General features: G+C 36.2%; 1 protein-coding gene across 15 annotated transcripts in view; it reads left to right on the top strand.

Annotated features, from left to right (window-relative positions):
- Window positions 1-24433, top strand: part of PER2 (period circadian regulator 2) — a 48437-nt gene that overhangs the window by 13514 nt on the left and 10490 nt on the right. For 11 of the 15 annotated variants that reach the window (XM_074833650.1, XM_074833641.1, XM_074833645.1 and 8 more), the window contains 16 exons: window positions 2495-2596; window positions 3851-4325; window positions 5244-5312; window positions 8336-8490; window positions 9012-9133; window positions 10694-10895; window positions 12442-12493; window positions 13859-14001; window positions 14337-14415; window positions 18553-18659; window positions 19259-19412; window positions 19835-19943; window positions 20311-20442; window positions 21884-21980; window positions 22734-22890; window positions 22973-23100. In XM_074833650.1, coding sequence (XP_074689751.1) covers window positions 4069-4325; window positions 5244-5312; window positions 8336-8490; window positions 9012-9133; window positions 10694-10895; window positions 12442-12493; window positions 13859-14001; window positions 14337-14415; window positions 18553-18659; window positions 19259-19412; window positions 19835-19943; window positions 20311-20442; window positions 21884-21980; window positions 22734-22890; window positions 22973-23100 — 1963 coding nt within the window. In that variant the 5' untranslated portion in view covers window positions 2495-2596; window positions 3851-4068. Of the gene's footprint in view, window positions 1-2494; window positions 2597-3850; window positions 4326-5243; window positions 5313-8335; window positions 8491-9011; window positions 9134-10693; window positions 10896-12441; window positions 12494-13858; window positions 14002-14336; window positions 14416-18552; window positions 18660-19258; window positions 19413-19834; window positions 19944-20310; window positions 20443-21883; window positions 21981-22733; window positions 22891-22972; window positions 23101-24433 lie in introns of those variants that run through there. The other 4 variants (XM_074833652.1, XM_074833651.1, XM_074833649.1 and 1 more) reach the window with 2 other exon arrangements.

The raw sequence follows: 24433 nt of genomic DNA, 5'->3' as shown, positions 1-24433 counted from the left end.
TTCAGTGATATTAATCTTCCAGTCCTGCCTAAGAACAGCATTCCGTCTCAAGGAGTTGAGCCAATTCTTCTTGAAAGATACCTTTAAAAAGGTCAAACTTGTATCTTCTTCATTACTGAGCTACTCATTTTTGTTTCTGGCACCATTGTCCTTAGGGTCCAAATTGTAGTTATGTAGGAACTGCATAGATACTTGCTGTGGGCAAAGCTGCAGAAGTTCCAGCATGTTGCTAATTAGAGACAGAAGTAACACAGCTTAAGTGTTTCCTGATACACTTCTGCCAGCTATCAAAAGGAACAGAATTCACATGGTATCTCCTATAGGCCAGTACCTATTTCTTTTCTGTTGGTGATTCTCTTAGTTTGAACTCATTGCTTAAAGTAAAAATAATTTTAAAAACCCTGAAATGTTGACTCATTGGATTACTCAACTCTTGTTCAAGGAGGCACAGGAAATTACTCAAAAATTATTGGACAGATTATATATATATATTTTGGGAACGATTCTCTCCCACCTAAGGAAGCACTATTGAAGTTTCCTATAAATACCTGACAGGAGCTAGCCTAGGTGTCAGGGAAAGGAGAGGAGACGAGACAATAGATGATATTTGGAGGTGGAAGAAATTACTCATCAGTGGTTTAACAGCTCAGAATTTCAAACTGTGTAAGATTCTGCATGCTAGCTATGCCACAATTCCATTGACTCTTAAACTTCCAAAGATTACAGAAAAGACCGGGGAAATAATTTTCCAAGGAAAAGTTGTTTCAAAAGAATATTTGCGGACAACTCTTGAGGCTGAAGATACTATCGTATGTAATACTCTGGCTTCAGAATTCAGGAGAAGAGATTTCTCACACTTAAAGACTGAAATACAAAAAGTTTGCATTCAGAGTAGGAAAGCTGTGGTACAATCATTGCTCTTCCCATAAATAGCACAGTTTCCTGATACATGCTTTAGTATAATATTGAGCTAATTAATTATCTTTAGAGAATTAAGGGCTATGCTTAGAGTCTGTCTTCTGGCAGTTCATGTTTATGAACATATCAATAGTCATTTATATAACTTTTTTTAAGCTATTTAAGAATAGCAGCCCAAAGTCGGGTGTTTTTTTTGGTGGGTTTTTTTGTAAAGCTTTTTTCCCTCCCTCTAAAGAAATCATGTAACATAGTTTACTAGCAGATAGTGTTGTTTTGGTTATGGCAGTATGTTTTTCTCTTGTATTTAAAGCTTGGTCTAAGTAGCATTTGGTCAAAAAAATATGAGGAAACCCGTACCTTGGGCACAGAATATAGTATGAGGAATGTTCAATCTTACCTTAAATTCCTATAAGTCGGCCGTCCTTTTCAGGTGATGCTGTGGCTGTCTGTTTTCCAAAAGCTTCATTTTAATCACGATGGGGTTAACTTCTGTAATTTTGATGTGCCTAAGGCATTTATTTGAAGTGGACAAAATGCTGTAGATGATCTCCAAGGTTACCTTTAACCTTCACAGAGAAAGTAAAAAGCCATCCCATTGCTAGCTGAGTAGTGTGCTGGAGTATCTTTACTCACTGAATCCTATATAGAACTTCACAACCTCGGTGTCCTCTGAGAAGTAATAGTACAGATGACAGGTGAGAAATGGCTTCTTGAGAGTGGGTTCAGTTGTTTAACCAGACAGATGCTCTTATTTCTGCAATACTTGAAGTAGTGGTAAGAGCTGGGTGAGAATGGATTAAAACATATATAGGATGCTCCTTACCTTTACAGTAACGGGAGGTTTGTCTCGTGTGGTCCATATAGGTGTCCCCAGTGCCACCTTCTGTATTCACTCTTGTGAGCCTTTGAGTGTCTATATTCACTGCCCTGAGCCCTTTTCAGTCACTCTCAGACAAAATGAGTTGTGGCTAGCCCTGCATTGTTAAGCAGGGACTGTGATACTGCAGATAGTAGTATGGATATCACTAACTAGTCAGGTTCATTAGGACCATATGTGGTGAGAGCAGACAAGGACAGAACTTCATTAAAATGTCTAGCTAAGAAAGGCAAGTGAAAGTGTGAGCTCTATCTATCAGAGAGATTAAATCAGAGATGAACTGTCTGATCTAGTTAATCATTGGCCACCAGAGTGTGTGCCATTGTGAAATATATTAGTTTCATCTAAAAGTAAATATTCTTTTATTGCATGTTCCAGTTATGTAATTTTTAACAGAAGTGTCTTACTTAGTCCAAAAAAACCTGTTAGAGCTACTAAAGTATAATTTACTGTCTGTATACTACTGTTCAATACAACAACATAATGGGATGTCTATAATCTGGATTAGAGTACTTGAAGTGAATACATGCAGAAGTGAAATACTGGTATATTTTACTCTAGCCAAAGGGTGTTTTTTATTATGACCTGTAATGAAGTACTAGTGAATAATCTTGTAAAGAAAAAAAATTATTTGTATACCATTACTGATAGCTTAAATGAATGTCCTTAAACTACACTTCCTCTTTCAAATGAAAACAGATATCTTGCATACTACTTTGGCCAAACGAGGAGACGAATAGTATTTTCTTCTGAAAAACTCAAACTAAATGTAAAATGTCTGGAAAAACAGCAATTAGGAGGGTAAGAAAATAGTTTCAATTTTTTTGTGGGGGGGTGGGGTGCAGAGGGAAGTTGAGTGATAGTGTATTTTAAATGTTTTCTGTTACAGGCTTTCTAAAAAAAAATATATATTTGTGTTTCAAAGGAAGCTGCTGCAGTTAATATTAGCAAAACTTAGTTGTAGATTTTTTTCACTGACTTTGTTATTCTAGTCAGAGGTTTATTATCCAACAATTGTAATCTTGGATATTTTAAAGGAAAAGAGAGGAAGGAACAAACATGGTTCTGTTGTTTTAAAAGCAACCCTTTTTTTTCCTGATGATGAATTACATTGTTCAGAGAATCTTAGTTCATGGGTTTGCAGTATTGTCTCTGTGGGTTGCTGAAATAGACAAGCAAATGAGCCAGATTAAATATCTTTATTTTATTCATAAAGTTGAACTGCTCTCTAGTACTTCTCCTTTGTTGGCTCTTCAGTATTAGTCTGTTCTTAATTCACTTCCTTATACACTCTGATTTTTGAGCCTGGTGCATTAGAATTTGCTTTAAAGATGGATTTTTTTTTTGCTTTGTTTTAAGTTTACTTTTCTAAACAATGCAGAATTTTTTTTTTTTTTCCCCTGAATTAGTGGTAATCAGTAGATAAAATTGTTCTCAGGCTTATTTGTATTTTAGAATTTTTTTTGTTGATAAATAGGCAGGTTTGTGTAGTTAGTTTCCCTGCTCCTATTGTGTGTTTGGTCTACTTACCTATGGAGCTCTTGTACAAAAAAAGAAATGAAGAATTGGTCAAAATGGCAGAACTGATCTTAAATGGAAGAAACAAGATTATGTATTTTATAAAACCCAAACAACCTCCAGACCAAACGAGGAATCCTCTGATGTCTGAACGTAATCTTTTTGTTTACCAAGGTAAACTGGAAGCCAGGGGAATGGTTTCACTGAAAATAGTAATAGCTATTGTCTAAAACCAGGCAGTAAAATTGCCAAGTATTAAGTAGGAGAAGAGAAAAGTGAATATTTAAACTTTTAGGGAGTTTTTAATGTTTATTCCACTCCTTTTTGTGTGGGTTTTTACTAAAACATAAATACCTTTTCCATGATAAAACATTGTTAGGTTTGCAGTTATATTTAAGTTAAACTTTTCACTGTTCAGATATGGAATATATTAACCATGGATATTACTTTTAATTTCATCAATCAATAAGAATTCCAGTTTGTCAGCAAAAGCAAACAAGAAAATAATTTTTTTTTCTTCCTTCCCTCCCTTCTCAGATTTGTGGGTCTGTACTTCCAAACAGAATTTGTACAGAGAGAAAATTCTGAATATGGCTTGATTTGCTTTTGATCTTGGCAGTGTTTCTAATGAGTGTCCCGTGGACTCTATCAAGTTCAGGGGGTTCTACTCTAGCACTGGGGAGCAGAACCCTGAGCAGCAACCTGGTATCAGTGAAAACATTTCTTCGTCATTCTCTTTAAAAGAGCAACAGAAAATGAGTGATTATTCTGGACTTGCAAATAACCATAGCCAGATGATTGCTGAAGACTCAGAAATTCAGACAAAGCCTGAACACTCTCATGAAGTTCTTCAGGAAGATATTGAAATGAGCAGTGGATCAAGTGGAAACGACTTCAGTGGAAATGACACAAATGAAAACTACTCAAGTGGGCATGATTCTCATGGCCATGAATCTGATGAAAATGGGAAAGATTCAGCAATGCTCATGGAATCTTCAGACTGTCATAAAAGGTAATAGTTAATATTAAATAAATTTCACTTTAATTTTTCTCACTAAAGGCTTTTTTGGTTTGAATCTCATTTCTGAATAATAACTACGGTGTTAAGTGTATCTTCAGATTGAAGCTGAGTGTTCTAGTTAACTTGTACTCTCTTGTATGATGTAAATTGTGTGATATAATTGATAAAGAGGTGTCTAGTGTTCCATCGGGCTAGCTTCATTTGAACCTTTCTTCTCAACATTGTGCGTTTAATTAGTCTTATATATTATTTTGTAAACCCACTCCTACAATTGTATATCAAAAAGTGTCAGTCTATTCTTACGTGTAAGGATACAACTGTGCTATTTTCATTTTTAAATAATAGTTTAGTGTACAGCAGTGGTTCTCAACCTGTGTTCCATGGACCCCTGGGGGGCTGTGATGTTGTCACAGGGAGGGGGTCTGTGAAGGCTTAAAGCAGGGGTGAGGAACGTCCAGCCCGGAAACATCTGGTCTGGCCCGTGGCGAGTGGGAATCATTGCAATAAAGATATTATAATAGGAGTGTGCGCATTAACAGACTAACTTATTTCCCCTTCTCCAAATTTGAAGACCCTTCATGAGAAAATTGAAATAAATATTTGATGCAGTCCAGTGCTTTAAATCTTGAATTAAGTCTTGGTGGTCTGCAGCCACAAAAAAGTATTTAAAGGGGGTCCGTGGTGAAGGAAAGGTTGAGAACCCCTGGTGTGCAGAACAAAGCTACGGTAAGAGTCACCTTCTTAGACAAACGTGTAACAGCTATAGTTTCCATTTGTGGTACCAGGCAGAAGCTTTTAAAGTGGTTTTTTTCTAGGTAGCCGGTCATTAATAGGAAAATATAAAGCTAAAATGAACTAAAAATTGTTAGGTTTACTAATATTAATCTATTCTATCTTTCCTTATTCTAGTTCAAGCTCAAATGCATTTAGTCTGATGATTGCAAACTCTGAACACAATCAATCTAGCAGTGGATGCAGGTAAATTCATGTGCATATATTTTCAGTAATTTGCATGTATGTAATACTAAATGCTGAAAGTTAGTGTTGTGTGTTTGGTTTTTTGTTTTTTGGCTAAACCTGGAGGGGTATGCAAGAAGTCCTATCTCTGATTCTTTTCCTGTCCATAACCTATTAAACACATTGTCAAATTAGAACTTTTTGTTGCTGTTCTATGCAAGTTGTGCAATAATCTTACAAGTCATCTTACTTTGTTTTGATTTGGTAGCTTAACTCTGTAATTGTATTGTTATGGTTCACTTTGAATATTGCTTCAGCTCTAGTGGTTTTTTTGAAGCTTTTCTTTAAATTTTCTGCTCTTCAGAATTTGGTCTGAAGCCCTTGCCTGGGGACAACCTCGTAGTGTTTTAACATCAGAATTCACCCATTGAATTGGATGTGTTCTGATGTCCAGCAGCTGTATCATCTGCCTCTCCTGTGTTCCATTTGCAAGGATTCAAACCTCAAGTCTATAAGGGTAAACCAACATCAGCCGCTGGAATCCCTCTGTATGAACTCTGCTTCTGACCTTGATAGCCTTGATAAAACTGGTGGCATTGATGGCTCAAATCAGGACACTTACGCCCTACTGTACTTCTAGGGTTTTTTTAAGTCAGCTTCTGATCAGGAGACCAAAACCTGGTCCTGAACAGATATCTAGCTATCACTTACTGATGTTAAGACTCCTGTCTACATGTACCTACCTGAAAGTGTTTCTACCTGGTGAATTAAAATTACCCCTTCGCAGCATTTAGTGCTTGATGAACTTATTTTCTGTGTCTGCCTTGCAGGCACCTGGAGATCTTGTTCCATGCTGTATTTTCAATTGGAAATTGTGTTCTTGGGTTCATGTTCCTTAGTATGAAAGACAGGGTGAACCAAAGGCATCTCTTAATCTTCCTTTCCCATTGATTCCATTTTCTCCACTGCAAGGTTTTTGGGGGATTACTTATTACAGTTTTTCTGATACATCTTTATTTTAGATTTCATTAATATCTCTCTGCTCAGAAATAAATAGGAATCCAGATAGTACAGTGTTTTCCCCAGCCGTCAGGCACAGTGCTAGAGGGTTACAGAGCAGAATCTGATCATCTTTTGGGAATAGGAGACTAAGGATGTCTAGAGAATGACCTTCAAAGAGAATACTAACAGACTGATAAGCTATAGGTTTAGTCTTTGATTCAAAGACTACTGGGCTTTGGGTTCAATATTGGTACCAACCAACAAATTTAATATCTGTAGGAACCTTTCCAGTTCACTGTCCATATAAAGCAAAATGGAAAGCTCCTCTATCTTTATAGAACTTGCTTATTCTGCCCTCTGCATGTCATGCCTTCCCTGTGGTTGGCCACTGTGCCTGACGCTGCTGATCTTTGGAAAAATGTTTTCAAGTTGTATCACTTATTTTCCAAGGAGGCCCATCTTCTACATTTCCTGCTGCTGTAGACTAATTAGGAAAGGTTTTTTTCTTGCAGAAGAGTGACTGCTCTTACGAAGTATGCTCGAAGAGTACAAAAACAGCAGTATGCCCAGTTGTTTCATAATCTTTTCCCTCTCTCTTCTTCCATACTGCCAGCATAGAGGGTGGTTCTACTAACAAGGCCCTGTTTGATTGCATCAGTCCAAACTGTCAAGCCATGTTGTAGATGTGATTTTAATATACAGCATGAACATGTTTCCCAAGGGAGCACTATACTCTTTTGTCTTATCCCTTGTCATTATTTCTCAGCACAAAATAACCCCTGATTAAGTGAATGCTATGTTTCTCATAGTACGTTGCGATGTAAGCAAGAACAATGTGTATTCTCTAGTAGAAGTCAGCTTTGTCGCTTTCCAAGCATTTTTGGTGAAATACACCCAACACCTGTCAGGTGATTGGTCAGCCTGAAGAACTTTTCAAACTTCCCAGAAAAATATTCAGAAATCCTCTTGAAAATTACCTAGAAGCTGAAGCCACTTCGTTCAGCACTTCAGACAGTGTGGTGCAGTTGCCAAGACTATTGTTTCTTCTGTTAGGGTAACTTCTTAGAGACTACCAGCCGTGACAATCAGGTGGTAAGAGAAGAACTTCCTTTTGATGGGAAGGAATTTATTTTTAGGAAGGTTTAAAGCTCTAGAATCATCTTGATTGTTGATGACTGATCAGCTTTTAAAATCTACTCCAATGAGAAAGACAAGGTGATTTTTCATTTTAACTGCTTCCTACCCACCTGCCACCCATCTTTGCAATCCTCCCCCTCCTTTACCTCCTTTTTGATTTTGTCAAGTAACTTTTAATAATGGGGAGAGATATCGGGAACTGCAAAGGAAAACAATAATCTTCTGACGCTAGCACTGATAATCTCTGTAGTTTGACCTTCTACACTGTGACAGCACTTCTGGACATGCACCTGAGAAATGTGAATGCAATTTCTGTCTCCAGCCTCCTCTGAATCTTAACCTTATATATTTAGTCAAGGTTTCTGATCTTATTTAATGTATTGCCATGCTTAACTGCGATACATTGTTCCAAGGATTTCTCTGGTAAATTGATGCTCTTCCCACTGCCATTCCCTTTTCAGGGACCTTTCTTATGAGAACCTGCTCAAACAGGAGGTGGAGATCTGAATGGGCCTCCTGCTTCTCTCCTTTGAAGTCCATGAACATTTCTTTGAGTTTGAATTTAAAAGGAACTAAGACAAATACCACTAAAAAGGGAGGAGGGAAACTGGCCTAAAAAAAAAAAAAATTCTCTGGTGCTTGGGTATATGTACTGTTGCACATACAGCGTACACTTTACAATAAGACTTCAGGTGGTGGTAAATCTTTCATTTTAAATGATTCAAGCTAATTTAAGAGTTATTGTAAGTTCTGAATGTTGATACTAAGTACTGGAAAAGTTTATATGGCTAGCTGTACAAATTTACGTATGTGACAAGTGTCAGAGTATATTTGGGCTTCTGTGAGGATGGTGAGTCACTTCAAGCATTCAAGTGACATTTTATTTTTTGTTTTTAATCTTACAGTAGTGAGCAGTCAACTAAAGCCAAAACACAAAAGGAATTGCTGAAAACGTTACAAGAGCTGAAAGCTCACCTTCCTTCTGAAAAGAGAATAAAAGGCAAATCTAGTGTCCTAACGACGCTGAAATATGCCCTTAAAAGTATTAAACAAGTTAAAGGTAATCAAGTATGATACTACCTAGATAGTGCCAACCTGGATAAAATTAAACATTTAAAATAGGAATTTAAGTGCAGTTGTCTGTGTAAAGCTAAGTTTATTTTGTTGAATAATCTCTCTAAGCAGATGTTTTCATGGTGTTCCCATTTGTTGGCTCTGTTGACTTGTGTCCCTTTTGGGAGTTAAAGCAGCTTTCTAGATGCTTGATATTTTACTGATACTTTGTTGAGTTAGAAAATTAATTTGAAAACAATTTACAATTTCATACTATTTGAACTGTCAAACAGACCAAAATATATGATCATGCACATATGAGTATATAAAGATGGGTAAATTTATTTGGGTTATTGATGAGGAAGCTCTACTGAGGAAAAACTAATTTGGAATAGTACCTAGATTTCCCAACTGCCTATTCTGTGCTTATGGACAAAAAAAAAAATTGGCCACTTGCTGCTTCCAGGCTGGATGTTTATTGGTGAGATTTTAAATCCTGAATGTATGTTGTTTAATGTTCTTGTGTAGCCAATGAGGAGTATTACCAATTGTTGATGATTAACGAATCCCAGCCTGCTGGACTCAACGTGTCATCTTACACTGTGGAAGAAGTTGAGACTATAACCTCAGAATACATCATGAAAAACGCGGTGAGTATGGTGACCCAAGTCAGCAGTGTGCATTGAAAATGTTTTCTAGAACTGGAATTCTCAGGCATGCCTTCTTTTTACAACATAAGAGTTGGTATCTAGACCAATAGGCTGAAGAAGCTGGCTTCTGCCTTCCAGGGGATGTTGAGTAGAAACTCTGAGCCTTTGCAGGCTTTGCCAGTAGCACCTTGATCTAAGCTTTTTTCTGTTAGTTAGGTGGAAATAAGTAGTCTAAACAACTTGGTCCTCTGAAATGTACCTCATACCTAGAAATGCTGGTGTGATGTACTTCAACATCTGTGTGATATAATGCACTGTGAGACAGCATTAGTTTTCACTTTAGAACACCTGCTAAAGTTGAAGAGTAATTCTTTCCAAATTTTAGTCAAGGCACACTGAATTGTTTTGGTTTATCCTTATGAGTAGGGATTATTTGATTTTTCACCAGTTCTTTGTGTTAGTGTAACTGAAAAGTGATGAAAGTGTTGGAATCACTGTGTATTGTGTCCTCTTCTGTGGTATTTGTCTAGTCTTTGCAACTGATACAGGCTGTTTGATCCAGTGATACTGTGTCTTCTCGCCTAGATAAGAACAGCTATGATGGTCAACGTAGTTTTCAGCAGTAAAATGATAGTCTGAATATTTTTATTAGTTATTTTCCACATTTTCCCAGTGTTTTAGGGATATGTTACGGAGTCTTCAAAAAATAATTGCATCTAAACTTATTAGACTACTGTCCACTTCTTTTTTTCTGAAGCCTCTGCCTTGAATGTATGAAGTTCTGAAATCAATAAAATAATGGCATGATGGGGGAATGTTCCCTCACTTGAAGTTAGGTGCCTTTTGTTGTATCTACGAATAGTTAAGGCTGCCCACAAGGTAAAATAAGTAGGAAGGCTAGAGTACAACTGAGAACTTCAGCCAAATATAAACATTGTTCAATTGATCTGAAGCATCTGAGTTTGTGAAACTGGTATCCTGACAACAGCTCTTAAGTTTGTGTATATGTCAGTGAATAGAGCACTAAAGGTTATGACGTCAAGAAGAAAAAATGATAGAAGTGGAGTGTGTGTATGGTTGTGTGGGACTCTTTTCACCTGTCTACTCATTATTTTACCAAGTGGTTTAGAGCACCTTTTTTCATTTTGCAGTGGATGGACAAGCTAACATGAGCAGTCTTTCACAAAACAGTTGAATTTCATAAATGTAAAATATACCCGTAACAAGCACAAGCAAAATGTGCAGTTTTATAGCTGGAAGCTCTTTAATTCTTAATTTGTAAATTCATTCTACATCATAAAATTTTATACAATGATATTTAGGGCTTGTAACCCATTAAGATGCTAGTGTATTATTGCATAGTTCAAAAAGCTTACTGTCTGTGTCTGCATAAGCAGATTAATTTTACTGCTCCCTAAACAGATGCAGTTCAACACTGTTTCTGTAATTTTTATTTTGAACTTATTCATGCTTTTATATCTTAAGTGTTTTTATAAGAAATACATACTGGATTGAAGAATGTTTTAAACTGTCTAAATAACTTGAGATTTTTGTTTTTAGGATATGTTTGCTGTAGCTGTTTCTTTGATTACTGGGAAAATTTTGTACATCTCTGATCAAGCTGCTTCTATTCTCCGCTGTAAGAGGGGCTATTTTAAAAATGCCAAATTTGTGGAGTTCTTGGCACCTCAGGATGTCAGTGTGTTCTATACTTCTACTACCCCGTATAGATTACCATCATGGAATATTTGCAATAGAGCTGGTGAGTGGTCTCAACAGCAGATATTTCTCTGACCTTCTTTCTGTCATGCAAATGTGTTGAATAGTTGAATTGATTTTTAATATCCTTCCATCCTTCTCTATCACTTTTTGAGGGTATAACACAGATGCATTATTAGAACATCTCTGAAAAACGCTAGATGTGTAACACACTACTTATAAATCAGCAAGGCTCGTCTGTTGGCTACAAGTCTTCTGAATGTCATTGTTTGTTCTCGTACCCCTTTCATCCAAATGATGAATGAAAACAAAGTAGGTGTTCATGGTAAATAGTGGGTTTGCTTTCCACTCTTACCAGCAATCCAATGACGACAGTTTTTCTTTAAAATTACTTTTCTTCAGATATAAAGGGGATAATATTCTGCCTCTTTCCTTTTAAAATGGTTATGATTTGAATACTGGACACCTTGATTACAGTGTAGAAAGATGTACTTCAGCTACCATCACTGTGCACTCACCAAGTGTAATCATATCTCTATTCTTTTAGCCTTAGAAAAATGATGTTAGGTGTGTTAATAGTGAAGCATCAGATGTCTTAGGGCACTTAATATTTGTGGGAGGATTGTTTTACTAGTGTAGCTACAGCTGTTAGGAGTCAAGAAATAGCTGCCAACTATTTTAATCAAACACTTGAAATTCAAGGTCTGCTCTAAATGTTTGAAATTCCAATCCATTGTATACTAAGTCTATTAAGTCAGTGTGAACCATATTTAATGTGAAAAAGCAATTAGCAATAAATAGATAGTAAGTAATGCATACATAAAGCAGGTCCCTAGTCCAACCTCTGGCTCAAAAGAGGGTCAATGGTGAATTCTGACCATGTGATCCTGATGACAGATACTATTCAGTTATGCAAATATTTTTTCTCTGAAACATCTTCTGTAGTTTTGTTATGTTTGTATATAGCTTCACATTTCAAAAAAGCAGTAAGTGGAACTATACACACTATTCCATGTAACAGCTGCCATAGACATAATAGCCAAAAGTATTGCATACTGAGGCCTTTGAAAGACCAGAGCTTGCCTTAAAATCAGTCTGTGCCTACTCTGGAAGAGCAGGGAGATAGACTTAAAAGGTAAGAGGAAACCTTCATGAAAAATACTTTTTTTTTTTTTTTTGGAGGGGGTTGGAGTGGTAAGTGAATTTGATCTAGCTGTCCTAGTGCCCTTCTAGGAAAAAGGTAAAACTTCAGAGTCTTGGATAATCAGTCTTTTTTTTGGCTAACGCTATAAAGTACAGTGGAAAAGCTGGTAAGAGTAAACGGCACGAACTGGAGAACTGTTCAGATACGGTTTTGGCAAAAGGCTTAAAAAGCACACAGCTGTGATTCACATGCCAGCCTCAAAATCTGAGTGATATTCAGATTTAGTTGCTTATGAAGTACATTATTTAGCAAATACATGCAGAGACTTCAGGGGACATAAACTTTTTAAAGAATTCAGCTTTTATCACTTAGGTAAAAACTCTTATTTTAAATACAACCTTGTAGTGATTTGTAACTTGTTATGAAATTTGTTTAATATTTCTAGAGTCTTCTACCCAGGATTGCATGGAAGAGAAATCTTTTTTCTGTCGCATCAGGTAAGACAACAACTTTATAAAGCTTACTGTTACATTATGAAACCATGCATTACAAAAATATTTGACTTTTATAAGAACTGTATGGTATGCAAGTTTCTTACTTTTCCATAATGTGAACATAAGGCAAAACATGCTTGTCCTCCAGTTGGTTAACTCCTAGAAGCTACAGAGAAAAATACAAAGCGATTTCAGGAAGTTGAATTTTAGAAGTTCATCAGTGTGAATATTGACCTTTGCACCATAAAGAGAGCTGATACGGTATCTCCTACTGCTGTGGAAAGTCTTCACGTTAATTGAACTGTTCTGTTCAGCACCTGCTACAGAGTCTCTTTCATTCTAGAAGACTATTATCTAATCTTAAATTTATCTCAAACCTCCTGTAGAGAAAGGTACATGAGGGTAACGTGACTTGACTCTTTTGCAGTTACTAGATGACGTAGTTCCTTTGGTTTTGCTTTTCTTCCTTCTTTTCCTGCCTCCACTCCCTTTCATTGCTCTTATTTAGGAAATGCTGGCAACTTGTTCCATGTTCTTTCTTGGTGCAATTTGATTTCTCGCTGTTTATTGCCTCTCTGGTCACATTTCCAAAAACAAAAATTGTGGATCCTATTACTTAATTACTTCTGGAGCAAATAAATACTTACCATTAAGGTACGAGTAAACTTTAAACAAATTAGAGAAAAATGTACTGCTCCAGACCGTTGGATTGGAGGTACTATAAAAGTACTGCTGGTGGTGTAGACTTTTTTGTCCAACTAACATTGGTTCCAAAAGCTTTAGTTTTATAAAGCTGTGCTGTTTATAAACTTATTACAACTGAAACTTTTTTTTGGTCATGGTGTAAATGGTTATTTTCATTACTGTGCTTTGGATTCTTAAATGAACAACTGCTATAAGTAAGAATTTCTGAGTCTACATTCTTTTTAAGTCGGGATAAATACTGGGTAAAAGATCTCTATGTTAACTGAGGGGATATAGCAGTCTTCATAAAATACAACTATAAATTCATCCCTTGGAAGGGTATAATGTTGCAGATTATTAGATCAACAGAATAACTTAATCTGTCATAGGAGGTGGGTTTTTTCCATCAAATTTCCATTTAAAGCAATCGTGAATCTTTTTAAAGAATTTTAAAGAATTTTTAAAGAATACAACAATGTATTCTTTATTGCAGGTGGTATGCAAAGAATGCCATCAGAATTAGCTTCTCTTCTACCAAAAAAATGCAGAAAGTTAAGTTCTTGGGTGCTATTTTAGGAGGTATCATGCAGTCCTTGTGTGATGAGGAAATTACAATACATAAATTAAAACTTTGTTTAGTATAAGATGAATCTGTTGAAATAATTAACTGTGTTTAATTATTAGTGCGGGAAAGGAACGTGAAAATGAGATTTGCTATCACCCATTTCGGATGACTCCTTACCTTATCAAAGTGCAAGATCCAGAAATAGCAGAGGACCAGCTTTGCTGTGTGTTGCTTGCAGAAAAAGTACATTCTGGTTATGAAGGTAACCCTTTGAATGCGCAAAGATTAGTCTGGTTTCTTAAAAGTAAGAACTGTTGTATGGTCTGCTACAGGAATTTCCATGTGTTGTAGCATTACTGAATTTCAGCCGAAGAAAGCCAACTACATGAGTTACTGTCAGTGATCTCGCTTTACTAAAATGAAAGATAATTGGTTCCGTTCTCTGCCCTTGCTGGGAGGCTGTGAGCTAGCAAGCTGCTTTCCTGTATGCTCTTAGACTTTTACACTTTACTCAATATTTAATAGCAACATGTAGCTTGAAGTATTTTATGCATACAAAAAACCCCACTTGTTAATCTGCTTTTATTTTTCTCTCAGCACCCAGAATTCCTCCTGACAAAAGAATTTTTACAACTACGCACACACCAACCTGTTTGTTCCAGGATGTAGATGAAAGGTAACTTACAAAAAATATTACAAAAAAATATTGGGACATTGAGCTGTTGACTGCAGCTCTTTGAGTGCAACCATCCAGCCAATTTCTTATCCACCCAGTGGTCCACCCGTCAAATCCATGTCTGTCCAATTTAGAGACAAGGATGTTGTGTGGGACAGTGCCAAAAGCTTTGCACAAGTAAATAAGCTTTGCATAGTCTCAACAAGCTTTTAAGGACAGGGATGCACTTTGGAATATTATAGTGTTTTGAAGACCTGACTTGACAAGAGAATTCACTTGTTCCTGAGTTGAAAACACAGGCTACCTTTTCCCTTCCTTTCTCTTCCTCTTCCCTTGTTGATATTTTCTTCATGATGGTTTCTGATGTGCTATATGTGGCTATATGTTATTTTGATTTTTTTTTCTCTTTAGTGAAAACTAAGTTGACTACGATAGTAGCATCTGACTTCTGAGATTCTCCCCTTTTGTTTTTAAGCATTCCAAGAATGCTAAAACTTTCTTTGTAGGTCTAGATGGGGAGGGTATCTGTAGACAGAATAGGAGTATAACAGACAACTTGGATTTCTGTGACATCTTTTGGCTGGGAATCTTGTTTCTGAAGAAGTATGCTGCTGTTGGCAAAGTCTTTAACTGCAGCAGAAGAGAGGGACTGAAGGAAAGGAGATTATTGGGAAGTTTGAGTAAGCTGGAGTCAATAAGGTAAAAAAAATTACTGTGACTTTTGAGACGATTTATCTGCAGAGAAGTCAGGCACATCAGTATTACTGCAACACATGTTTTTTTATTAACAAGAATTGCAGAAGATTGTTATTGGAGACTACTGTAGAAGGTGACAATGGCTAATCAGTAAGGATAAGTTTGGACTTTAAGGTACAGGTATTTTTGCCTAACTTGTGCAGACATTGTGGCTTAGTGTGAAGAGTTCCTGCGGGATAGAAATCAATGTAATGCTGACAAACTGTTTTTTCCATGGTGTGATTTATACAGTCTCTCTAAACAGCTTAAGTTGACAAAAGAACTACTTAGTCCAGTAGAGTTCTGTCCTCTTCATGGATTTTTCGCTCTCCTTCATTCCCACACATCCTCCAAGCCAACTGCAACTTTGCAGGGTGGCTTTGTCTTTTTCAGATAGTTTAATAGCACAAAGTAAAGCTTCCCTTTCTCCGTGCACCCCCAGGTCATTTATTTCTAGTCACTTAACAAAAATGGCCAGATACTGAATGGAGAGCTATTTGTGGACTTGGGTGGAGCGAGCACAGTAAATCCTTTCTCTATGGCTACTATGGAAGCTTGTTTCCTGTTAGTCTGATGTTATCACTTATTCTCAAACACCATTTTTGAACACTCGTGAGGGTTGAATACATCTTGGTCTGATATTAGGATTTTGCTTCATTTATTTCTGTTCTTGCGATCTGTGTGGTTGATTTTGCTTATAATTATTTAACTCCTGAGAGCACTGACAACCACATAAATGCTTACCAAGATATGCATATGCAGTTTATTACTCTCAAGCTCTCCAGGGTTAGGTGGAATACACAAAACAATAGATTCTTAGAGGAAGCAGAGTCTAATATTTAAAAATATACAACTGAACACCTGCTGTCAAGTGAGAAGTGTTCATAATCCAGTGCTGAAACTGTTGCCTGAGTTGCATAAATAAAGTTAATTTCTGTAATCAGTATGTGTTCATGGGTTGGAAGAATGCTTATTTGTCCTAATGCTGCGAGTGGATCTCTGCACAGAATACGTTAAGTAAAAATAAATATTTTCTTGAAATTAACCATTCCTGTATATATTTATCTTTGAAATGTATTTGATACTTGATGTGTATGATGGGTGTAAGGAGTTCTATATAGTTCAGTGGTGCGATCTTGGTAAATTAATTTAAAGTCGTTTCCTATTTAACTTGCAATAAGAATATAAAGAGACTTCTTTTTCGTGTTGTTTTGACACTTCAAATGTCATTTGATAAAAGACAAACTGAACTTGCTGCCTCTCCTCATCAGCCATTCTTATGCCATATGTGCATCTGCATTCATAAATTAGTTTAAGTTAAACTCGGAATTATTTTGAGTTATTAATTATGAGGAAGCATAGTGATGCTGAAGTGTTGCCTCTACTGGATAGTAAATTAAGTATTCTCAAATACAGCAATATACGATTGCAGAAAAGCTGGTTGGAAGGTACTGCTGGAGGTCTCTGTTACGTCATTTTCCTTGAAATGAAACCGTTGCCCAGTTCTAGGCTAGGTCAGCTGTGACCTTGTCTCAGTAATGCCTGAAAACCTCCAAGCACAGAGGTTAAATAATCTGTAGGGGGAAACTGTTCCTGTGTTGCACTACTCACTTCATTAAAAAACTTTTGTAACATCCAGCATAAGCTTTCCAGACTGCAGTCTGGAGCCATTGCCCATAGTTTTACTGTCTGGCACCACTAAGAAAATTTAACTCCATCTTTGTAACTCCTCTTTCCAGTAGTTGTGGGGAACTCCTGGATCATCTCTTAGCCTCCTCTTCATCAGAACAGGCGAGCTCAGCTCAGTCTTTACTCAGTCTTACATTTGAGATCCCAAACTCTTCCAGTGATCTTCATATCAGTATAAAAATGCATAGGGGATTTTTTCTTCTTTTTTTGCATAGAAGTGACTGAATTTGCATTTTTCTTTATAACTAGGTTAATAAATAACAGTTTAAAATTTGATCCCTTTTAGGGTAGGTGTTCTGTTGCAGCACAAACAAATGTAGAGTTTGCCAGGCATTCATAAAGTAGTTGGCAAAGAATAGGAATAGGGCAAACAACTTGTGTTTTCTTCTTCTTTTTAGAATGTTATTTGATTAAGTCCTAACTGAAGTCATTCAGAGTTGATTAGTATTTTAAACTCCTCTAGCAGCATAACTTATCTTATGTGCTTTGGATTTGGCAGTGTTTTTAAATGTCAGTATGGTGTGATTTGGTATGAGTTTTGTGCCAGTTTCAGCTCTGTAAAATTGTTACTTTAGATCATCCACAAGCTTTTAAGTCTCATTATTTAACTAATTGCTTCCATAATAAGGCATTAGTTACTATTCTTCCCCTGAATATCTCAGCCTCTTTGCCAGAAGGGTATGTTTGATGTTTTGGGGAACTGATCTAATTCCAATGGGTTATTGGAAATGCAGTGTTGAAGGCATTTGTCCCAAAATGCTTTTGAGTTCCAACACAACACAGATTCTATGTCTGTGGTGTGCTGTGGCTAATTTCTTCATTGAGTTACCTGAGTCTCTTTCTGCTCTGGGATCTTTGTCAGTGAATGGGGCTGGGGGGAAGGTATACAGCACTTTGAGCTTACAAGATGACGTGCTGGCATCTGGCAACTTCTTAAACATTACTGAGTAGTATTGACTTAATGCATTGGGTTTTTTCCAAAGCATGTTTTTGGTCGTTAGCTTTCAGGTTAAGGTGCAAACTGACATTTGTGAACTTCCACTCTTTCTCCTTAATGCTTTAAGTGATCAATGAAAATTATTTTATCACGTAATTTAGTCAGTCACATCATCAGAAGTTGTCATTGATAAGCTGCAGGAATTCAGTAACATTGCTTTTAATTCTCTATTTTAATTAATAAGCTTGCTTCCTTGCAGCTCCTTTATGAGTTGAACTCTTAATCTGCCTGTGAGAAAGTTTTCTTGAGTCCTAGTCGACTACTCTGTTGCTAGTTCAGCTATAGTAACCCTGTGATCCTTAGCCTTGGCTTGCAGCCCATAGGTTGGGGTACTGTTTACCTTCATGAGAGTTTTGCAAGATCAAACTTTTATTAATGCTCTTTTAAAATTAGGGTAAGTGTTTATCCTTTAGAGCTAGGCAGCACAGAGAAGACAGAAATGCTGTAGAAGACTCCTTGATTTTGTCTGATCATGTTGTTTTGTAAAGTTACCAAAGAACCAAAGTTACCCAGCCACCTCACAAACGAACAAAAACCCCCTTGTTCAAAGAGTACTGCGGCTCTTAAGTTGGCACTGCTATTTCCCCAAACTTAAAATTGCTTATTCTTTTTATAGCAAAAAGAGCAAAGAAAACTTAAAATGGAAACATTTTAAAGATTAAATACACATTTATTCCAGTTGATTTTTATTTTTTCTTTTTTTTCTTTTTTCCCAGAGCAGTACCTCTGCTGGGATACCTACCTCAAGACTTAATAGGAACACCAGTCTTGGTGCATCTTCACCCAAATGACAGACCCTTAATGCTAGCAATTCACAAAAAAAGTATGTAATCTTTTATTGTGGCAGAAATAGAATTCTTTTTTTCTAAGAGTTAATAATAATGACTACAAAGACCTCAGCAAGTAGGAGGTAAGAATTAATTGTGACTATGAATTTTTCTGCAAGTAAATACTGAATCCTTTATGACTTGATTCATAATGCAAATAGATGAAAATGCAAAATTACCCAATTTCATGTTTGATATGAAGCATATGTGTCTGCTGTAAATGAATATTTCATACATAAAGAAAATTTTCTTGAAAATGCAATGATAGAAGCTGTCATACTTTATAAAATAGGACTGCCATTTAGAGAAGAGCCATTCTGACAATGATAATTTGTTACACTTTGAAAATGTAAAGCTGTTTCTTCAGTCATCTTTAGCTTGTTGTGTTCTGAAGGTGATTTCCTTGACATAGTCCAGTAAATTATGAAGGTCTACTTATTCTGATAGCCTAATGTTTCTAAAATGTATAGATTTATCTGCTATTTGTTCCTTCAAATATCATCTTCATCCTTTGCAATTTATTGTAAAATCCTGAATCATGAAGTAAAATTGTGCAAATATTAATCTGAAACTTTTTTTGAATTGTTCATTACAGTACTTCAGTACGGAGGACAGCCTTTTGACTATTCACCAATCAGGTTTTGCACTAGAAATGGAGATTATATAACCATGGACACTAGCTGGTCCAGTTTCATCAACCCTTGGAGTCGAAAAGTTTCATTTATTATTGGAAGACACAAAGTTAGGACGTAAGTTAATAAACTGTTGGGACTTTTAAGATTTTTTTTTTTAAATTTATTTTTATTTTCCCTTCCCTCAGGATTATATAGTGATCCTTAAAACAGATATAAGAGATTGGGGGGGGGATGGCACACGGAATCACACACACAAATTGCTTCCTTCTTAAATGTGGGGTTTGTGATATAGTAACTGCTTTAAAAAGAAATTTGAAGTCCTTCAAATTCTGCCAATACTGTCAAGAGTTGCTTCAGGAAAGGGAAGTCATGCTCAAAGTGAGTAAGGGTAGGTAATTATCAGATTCAAAGGTTGTAGATGCAATAGAATAAACATCAGATTCTGTTTACTATACATAAATGGTAAATTGAGTTGTGATCTCTGTGATTGAAGTCCTTGCATTTGTAATGAGCTGGGATATGTTTGCTTTTTGCAGGGGTCCTTTAAATGAAGATGTCTTTGCCGCTCCCAATTATACAGAGGATAGAATTCTTCATCCCAGTGTTCAGGAAATCACTGAGCAGATATATCGGCTATTATTGCAGGTACAGCATGTGTTTTAATGTTACCCTTTTCATTTCCCACTGAAGAAAGGGCATTTATCTTTGACATTTTGTTTAGCTGTCTACTACTGTACTGGAATTTCTGGCCTCAATCCTGGAAATTACTTACTCATGACTACCAGACAAGACTTACTGAACTATGTTAAAGCTCCAGTTGGTATTTTAAGGATTTCATGCAGCTATGGAGTCCTAACAAAAACAAACAAACGAAAACCCAAACCAAACAAATCCACCCTAAAATAAATCTTTTTTTCCTCACATGGAACTGCTGGTAATAATTTCAGTTTTGTTTAAAGCTGATGTGCTGAGATATATGTGTGTATATGTATAACTTTGTTGTTGTTAACAGCCTGTACACAACAGTGGATCCAGTGGCTATGGAAGTCTAGGTAGCAATGGTTCACATGAGCACTTAATGAGTGTGGCATCCTCCAGTGACAGCACAGGAAATAATAATGAAGACGCTCACAAGGATAAGCCAGTAGGTTTGGTTTTTCTTATTCAAGTATGTGGCACAAAACTAGTACAAGTGGGGTGTTTTAGCATAACTCTTTCAAATTAGAGATGGAAGGAAATATAAGGAAAATGTAATCTTTCCTTTTTGTTTAATGTGGGAAAAAACTTTCTGTCTAGTGCAATAAACATTTCTGGTGTAGATGAAGTCTTAAGGTACTGAAGCACAGTTATAGGTGTGAAAGTCAGTGTAAATGAAGAATTTAAACCTGTACAGTGTATTAACTTATTCTAATGGCCATTATATGTAATATGCTGTGTTTCTGGGAAAACTAGGTGGATATTTGAAAGCAGTTTCTTTTGGAAGGGAAAAGTCTGTCACTATAAGAAGAGAAAATGTAGTAATACCTGCATAACCAAGTGATAGCTTGACCTTGATCACTCTTTTATGTTGCAAGAATACACTATATAAGATGGAATGAATAAAGTAAAAATTTTTTTGAGTTTAAAACTTAACTTTACTGTAGATTGGGCCATTGCTACATCTAGTAGATAGTGAGATGTAATTTTTTTAATTCCATTAGTCTGAACAAAACAGCAGTGTTAAGTCTGCCTTTGCCTAACAGAACTATTCAATAGGCAAAGTAAATCAGACAGAGTAAAGTACTGAATATGGATGCAGTCGAAAGAACTGCACCTTTTAACATCTCTGGTCATTTTGGCTTTCCTGTTCTTCCCAAATTTGTTGTAGCTCACCGAGTTGTGTTTATTTCTGAAAGCCAAGATTTCCCTTTACTTAGTTTACTGCTTATAGGCTAATTCTCCCAAATCTCAATCCTGCTTCTGTGATCAGATATAGCAGACTGCTACTCTTGTCAAGGTGGTCACTTTCCTGGCTTTCAGTCCTTAAATACTAGTGGTTTAAGCAGATAAAGTCTCTGGATTTTTTTTTAACGGGTAACTTACTACATTTCAGAGCTCTGCAGAAAAGTAATGTTTAAGGAGATCTTGTTTTTGAGGGAAGTAGATACCTATCTTTCCTTCACTATTTCCACAGATAGAGAAGACTGTTATAGTTCTATAACATCCTGTCACTGCTTGGTTAAACAACATAGCACAAAAAGTTCTCAGTCTTAGCAGCAATATCTTGTTTACCAAGTGATAGTGGCTTTTTTTTCCTGAAGTCGTCTTTGTAATTTATCTGTATATTTTCCTATCCAAGTCATTCAACCATATTAAACAAAATAGAGTAATTGTGTACAAAAAACATACTTTAAACTTCTTCTCTTTCCAAATCCTAAAATTTGGCTGCTGCACAATAAAATTTTATAGATCAGGATTTCTCCTGTGATCAGACTAATTGTAAGATAGTGATTAACTAAGGTTAGATTTAGTTTACTATGGAATCACTAAGCATAATGCTTTATGTCAAAATTTTGTAATAACTCTTTTTAATGACCTGCTTTCAGGAGGTTTGTCAAGTAACCCGTAAGGTCAAAAATAAAGGACAGCGTATTTTCACTGACAATAAAGCAAAACCGGAAAACAAGAGAGAGCCTTTTGCAGGTAAGACATTTGCAAGTTGATTATTAGTCTATTGCGCTGATGGCTCTTATAATATGACAGTAGGATTTTTTCTAGTTTAGTTCTAATCAATAGATACAACATCATTTTTATCAATTAAAATGATATTGTACTGTGTCTCTCCACTGTGTTCAGGGAAATATTGCGTTCAGCTATGTCTGAATTGATAATGGAATAACAAACAGTTAAGGCATGCCCTAAAGCTGTTATTTTGAAATACCTTAATTGTAGCTCATGTTTTCATACAAGTCAAAAGTCATCTTTTCTGTTAGGTGGAGCAAAATGTTATGGATGTTGTCTTTCCTGTTTGTGTTGTAACCTCAGGAATCTTTAAGTTGATAAATTAAAGTCTTACTAATGAGATTTAAATTCTACATACATTAATAGGTTATTCTTCTAATAATTTGTTATAACTTATGGGCACTAGAGTTGTGCTCGTACTGTGAGTGTGTTTCAACTCTAATGATATCTATTCTCTTACAGCCATAATATCTATTCCCTTTGGATCCATATGCATCAGCCTAACTAATCTTCACACCTCCAAGAATCCATAAGGACAGGAAAATGTTTACACAAAGTTCATCTATTAGTGCGCAAACCTCTTACTTGCTTTACAGTGGTTAACTTGTGACCTGTTAAGAAATATGTGTAAATAAGAACTTTTACCCTTGCTTTTAGGAGAATTTGCAAGGATTTAATGCCATAATTGCATAATAGCATTATCTCTTTTCACAGAAAAACAAAATGGTCCTGGTGGTCAGGTGAAAGATGTAGTAGGAAAGGATACTGCAGTAACAGCTGCTCCTAAAAATGTGACTACTGAAGAGCTGGCTTGGAAAGAACAACCTGTATATTCTTATCAACAGATTAGCTGTTTGGACAGTGTCATCAGGTAAGCAACCAGGGCGTAAATTACTCTTGACCTCTAGGCTTAAGACTTCCATATCTAATATTGTTAAATCATTGTATTTTAGATACTTGGAGAGTTGCAATGTGCCTGGTACAGCAAAAAGAAAATGTGAACCTTCATCAAGTGTTGCATCACTGAATTCTGGAGTTCATGAACAAAAAGCAGCTGATAATGCTATACAGCCCTTGGGAGGTATTTCTACATCACAGCTTTTTCTTGATTGATTTTTACTAACAGCCAGTTGGATGTTACTACTTTGCAGAATAATGACAAGCATAGCTTAGGCAGGACCTCGTAGCCGTTTTCTCAGTGTTAGATGTTTGGTGATCTAACTCTTATGAAAATCTTCCCTAAAATCAAAACACTGAGTAGCTGATTGATTATTTGGGTTGTAGATGCAACAAGCTTATTTATACTGTACAAAATACAGCAGGATTTTGAGTTTTAGGACTTGAATCATTATCAAATGTAAAAAGCTTGTTTCACAGTTGGGACTTGTAGGAACAACCAGCTGAAGATCCTGACAGCTAATTAATTGCAACAAAAATATGCATATTACACTTCTGGTTCTTCTTTGTGGACTTAAAAATGAATAAGAGAGGGTAAAATGCAGTGTTGGACTGCTCTGTGTTGTGTAAGGCACAAGAACCCATATGAAAGCAATGTCCAGCCATGAAAATAAAAGATGGGGATTACTAAGGATAGTTATTGTAAAAATTCTGTTGTAGGCAAAAACATTAACTTAATTTGTTAGGACTTATGTATAGTACTTGATATGGTCCTTGTCTGGATGGGGAGCTGAAGTGAGGAACATAACTGGTTAGTACAAGAATTGTGAGATTGGTAACGAACTATTCATAAATGGGATACTTGCCGATTCAACCTTGTCATTATATGAGGTTGAAAAGAAGTGTCTAGTGGTGTGTTTCTTAAAAATTGGTTGTGGGAATGATCTTGACTATATTTCCTTTTGAGCTTCAAAAAGAAGTTCTAATGCAGCTTTTAAAATTCAATTGGAATACATAGGAACGAAGTGTCCTGCAGAAGGAATTGGAATGCCTTGAGAACTAGATAGGACAAAATGGTGGAAGAACATTTGAATGCATTTGAAAGAACATCATGTAATTAGGAACACAATTTCTGCTGTCATTTGGAGTCTGTGCAGTTCTATTTGACAGGAGAAGATGTGGGTTCACTAGCTTTTTGGTGCACTGATAACCAAGAACGATGAAGCACTAGCGTACTCTAGTCAGAAAAAAGGCAAACTTTAGCTTTTAAATATGTGTTATGCTAAGTATTCATACTAGAGGAGGAATGTTTTAACACTGTTTTATGAGGCACTGGTATGACCTCTGCTGGATTATTGTGTATAGCTTTCAGGTGAGAGCATTTAAATAGATAGATGCTTAGAGCAAAGCTGTTAAGATAACCAGCTAATGACAGAGATTAGTGTTCAACAATATGGGAGCTGGACGGGACTTAATCTTAGGCTGGAAGAGGCTAGAAACTTTCTTTGAAAATTGTG

The sequence above is a fragment of the Strix aluco genome, chromosome 9 (assembly GCF_031877795.1).
Source record: "Strix aluco isolate bStrAlu1 chromosome 9, bStrAlu1.hap1, whole genome shotgun sequence".
Lineage (NCBI taxonomy): Eukaryota > Metazoa > Chordata > Aves > Strigiformes > Strigidae > Strix > Strix aluco.
Note: the sequence above shows the minus strand (reverse complement) of the source record. Positions and strands in the feature narration are given on the sequence as shown.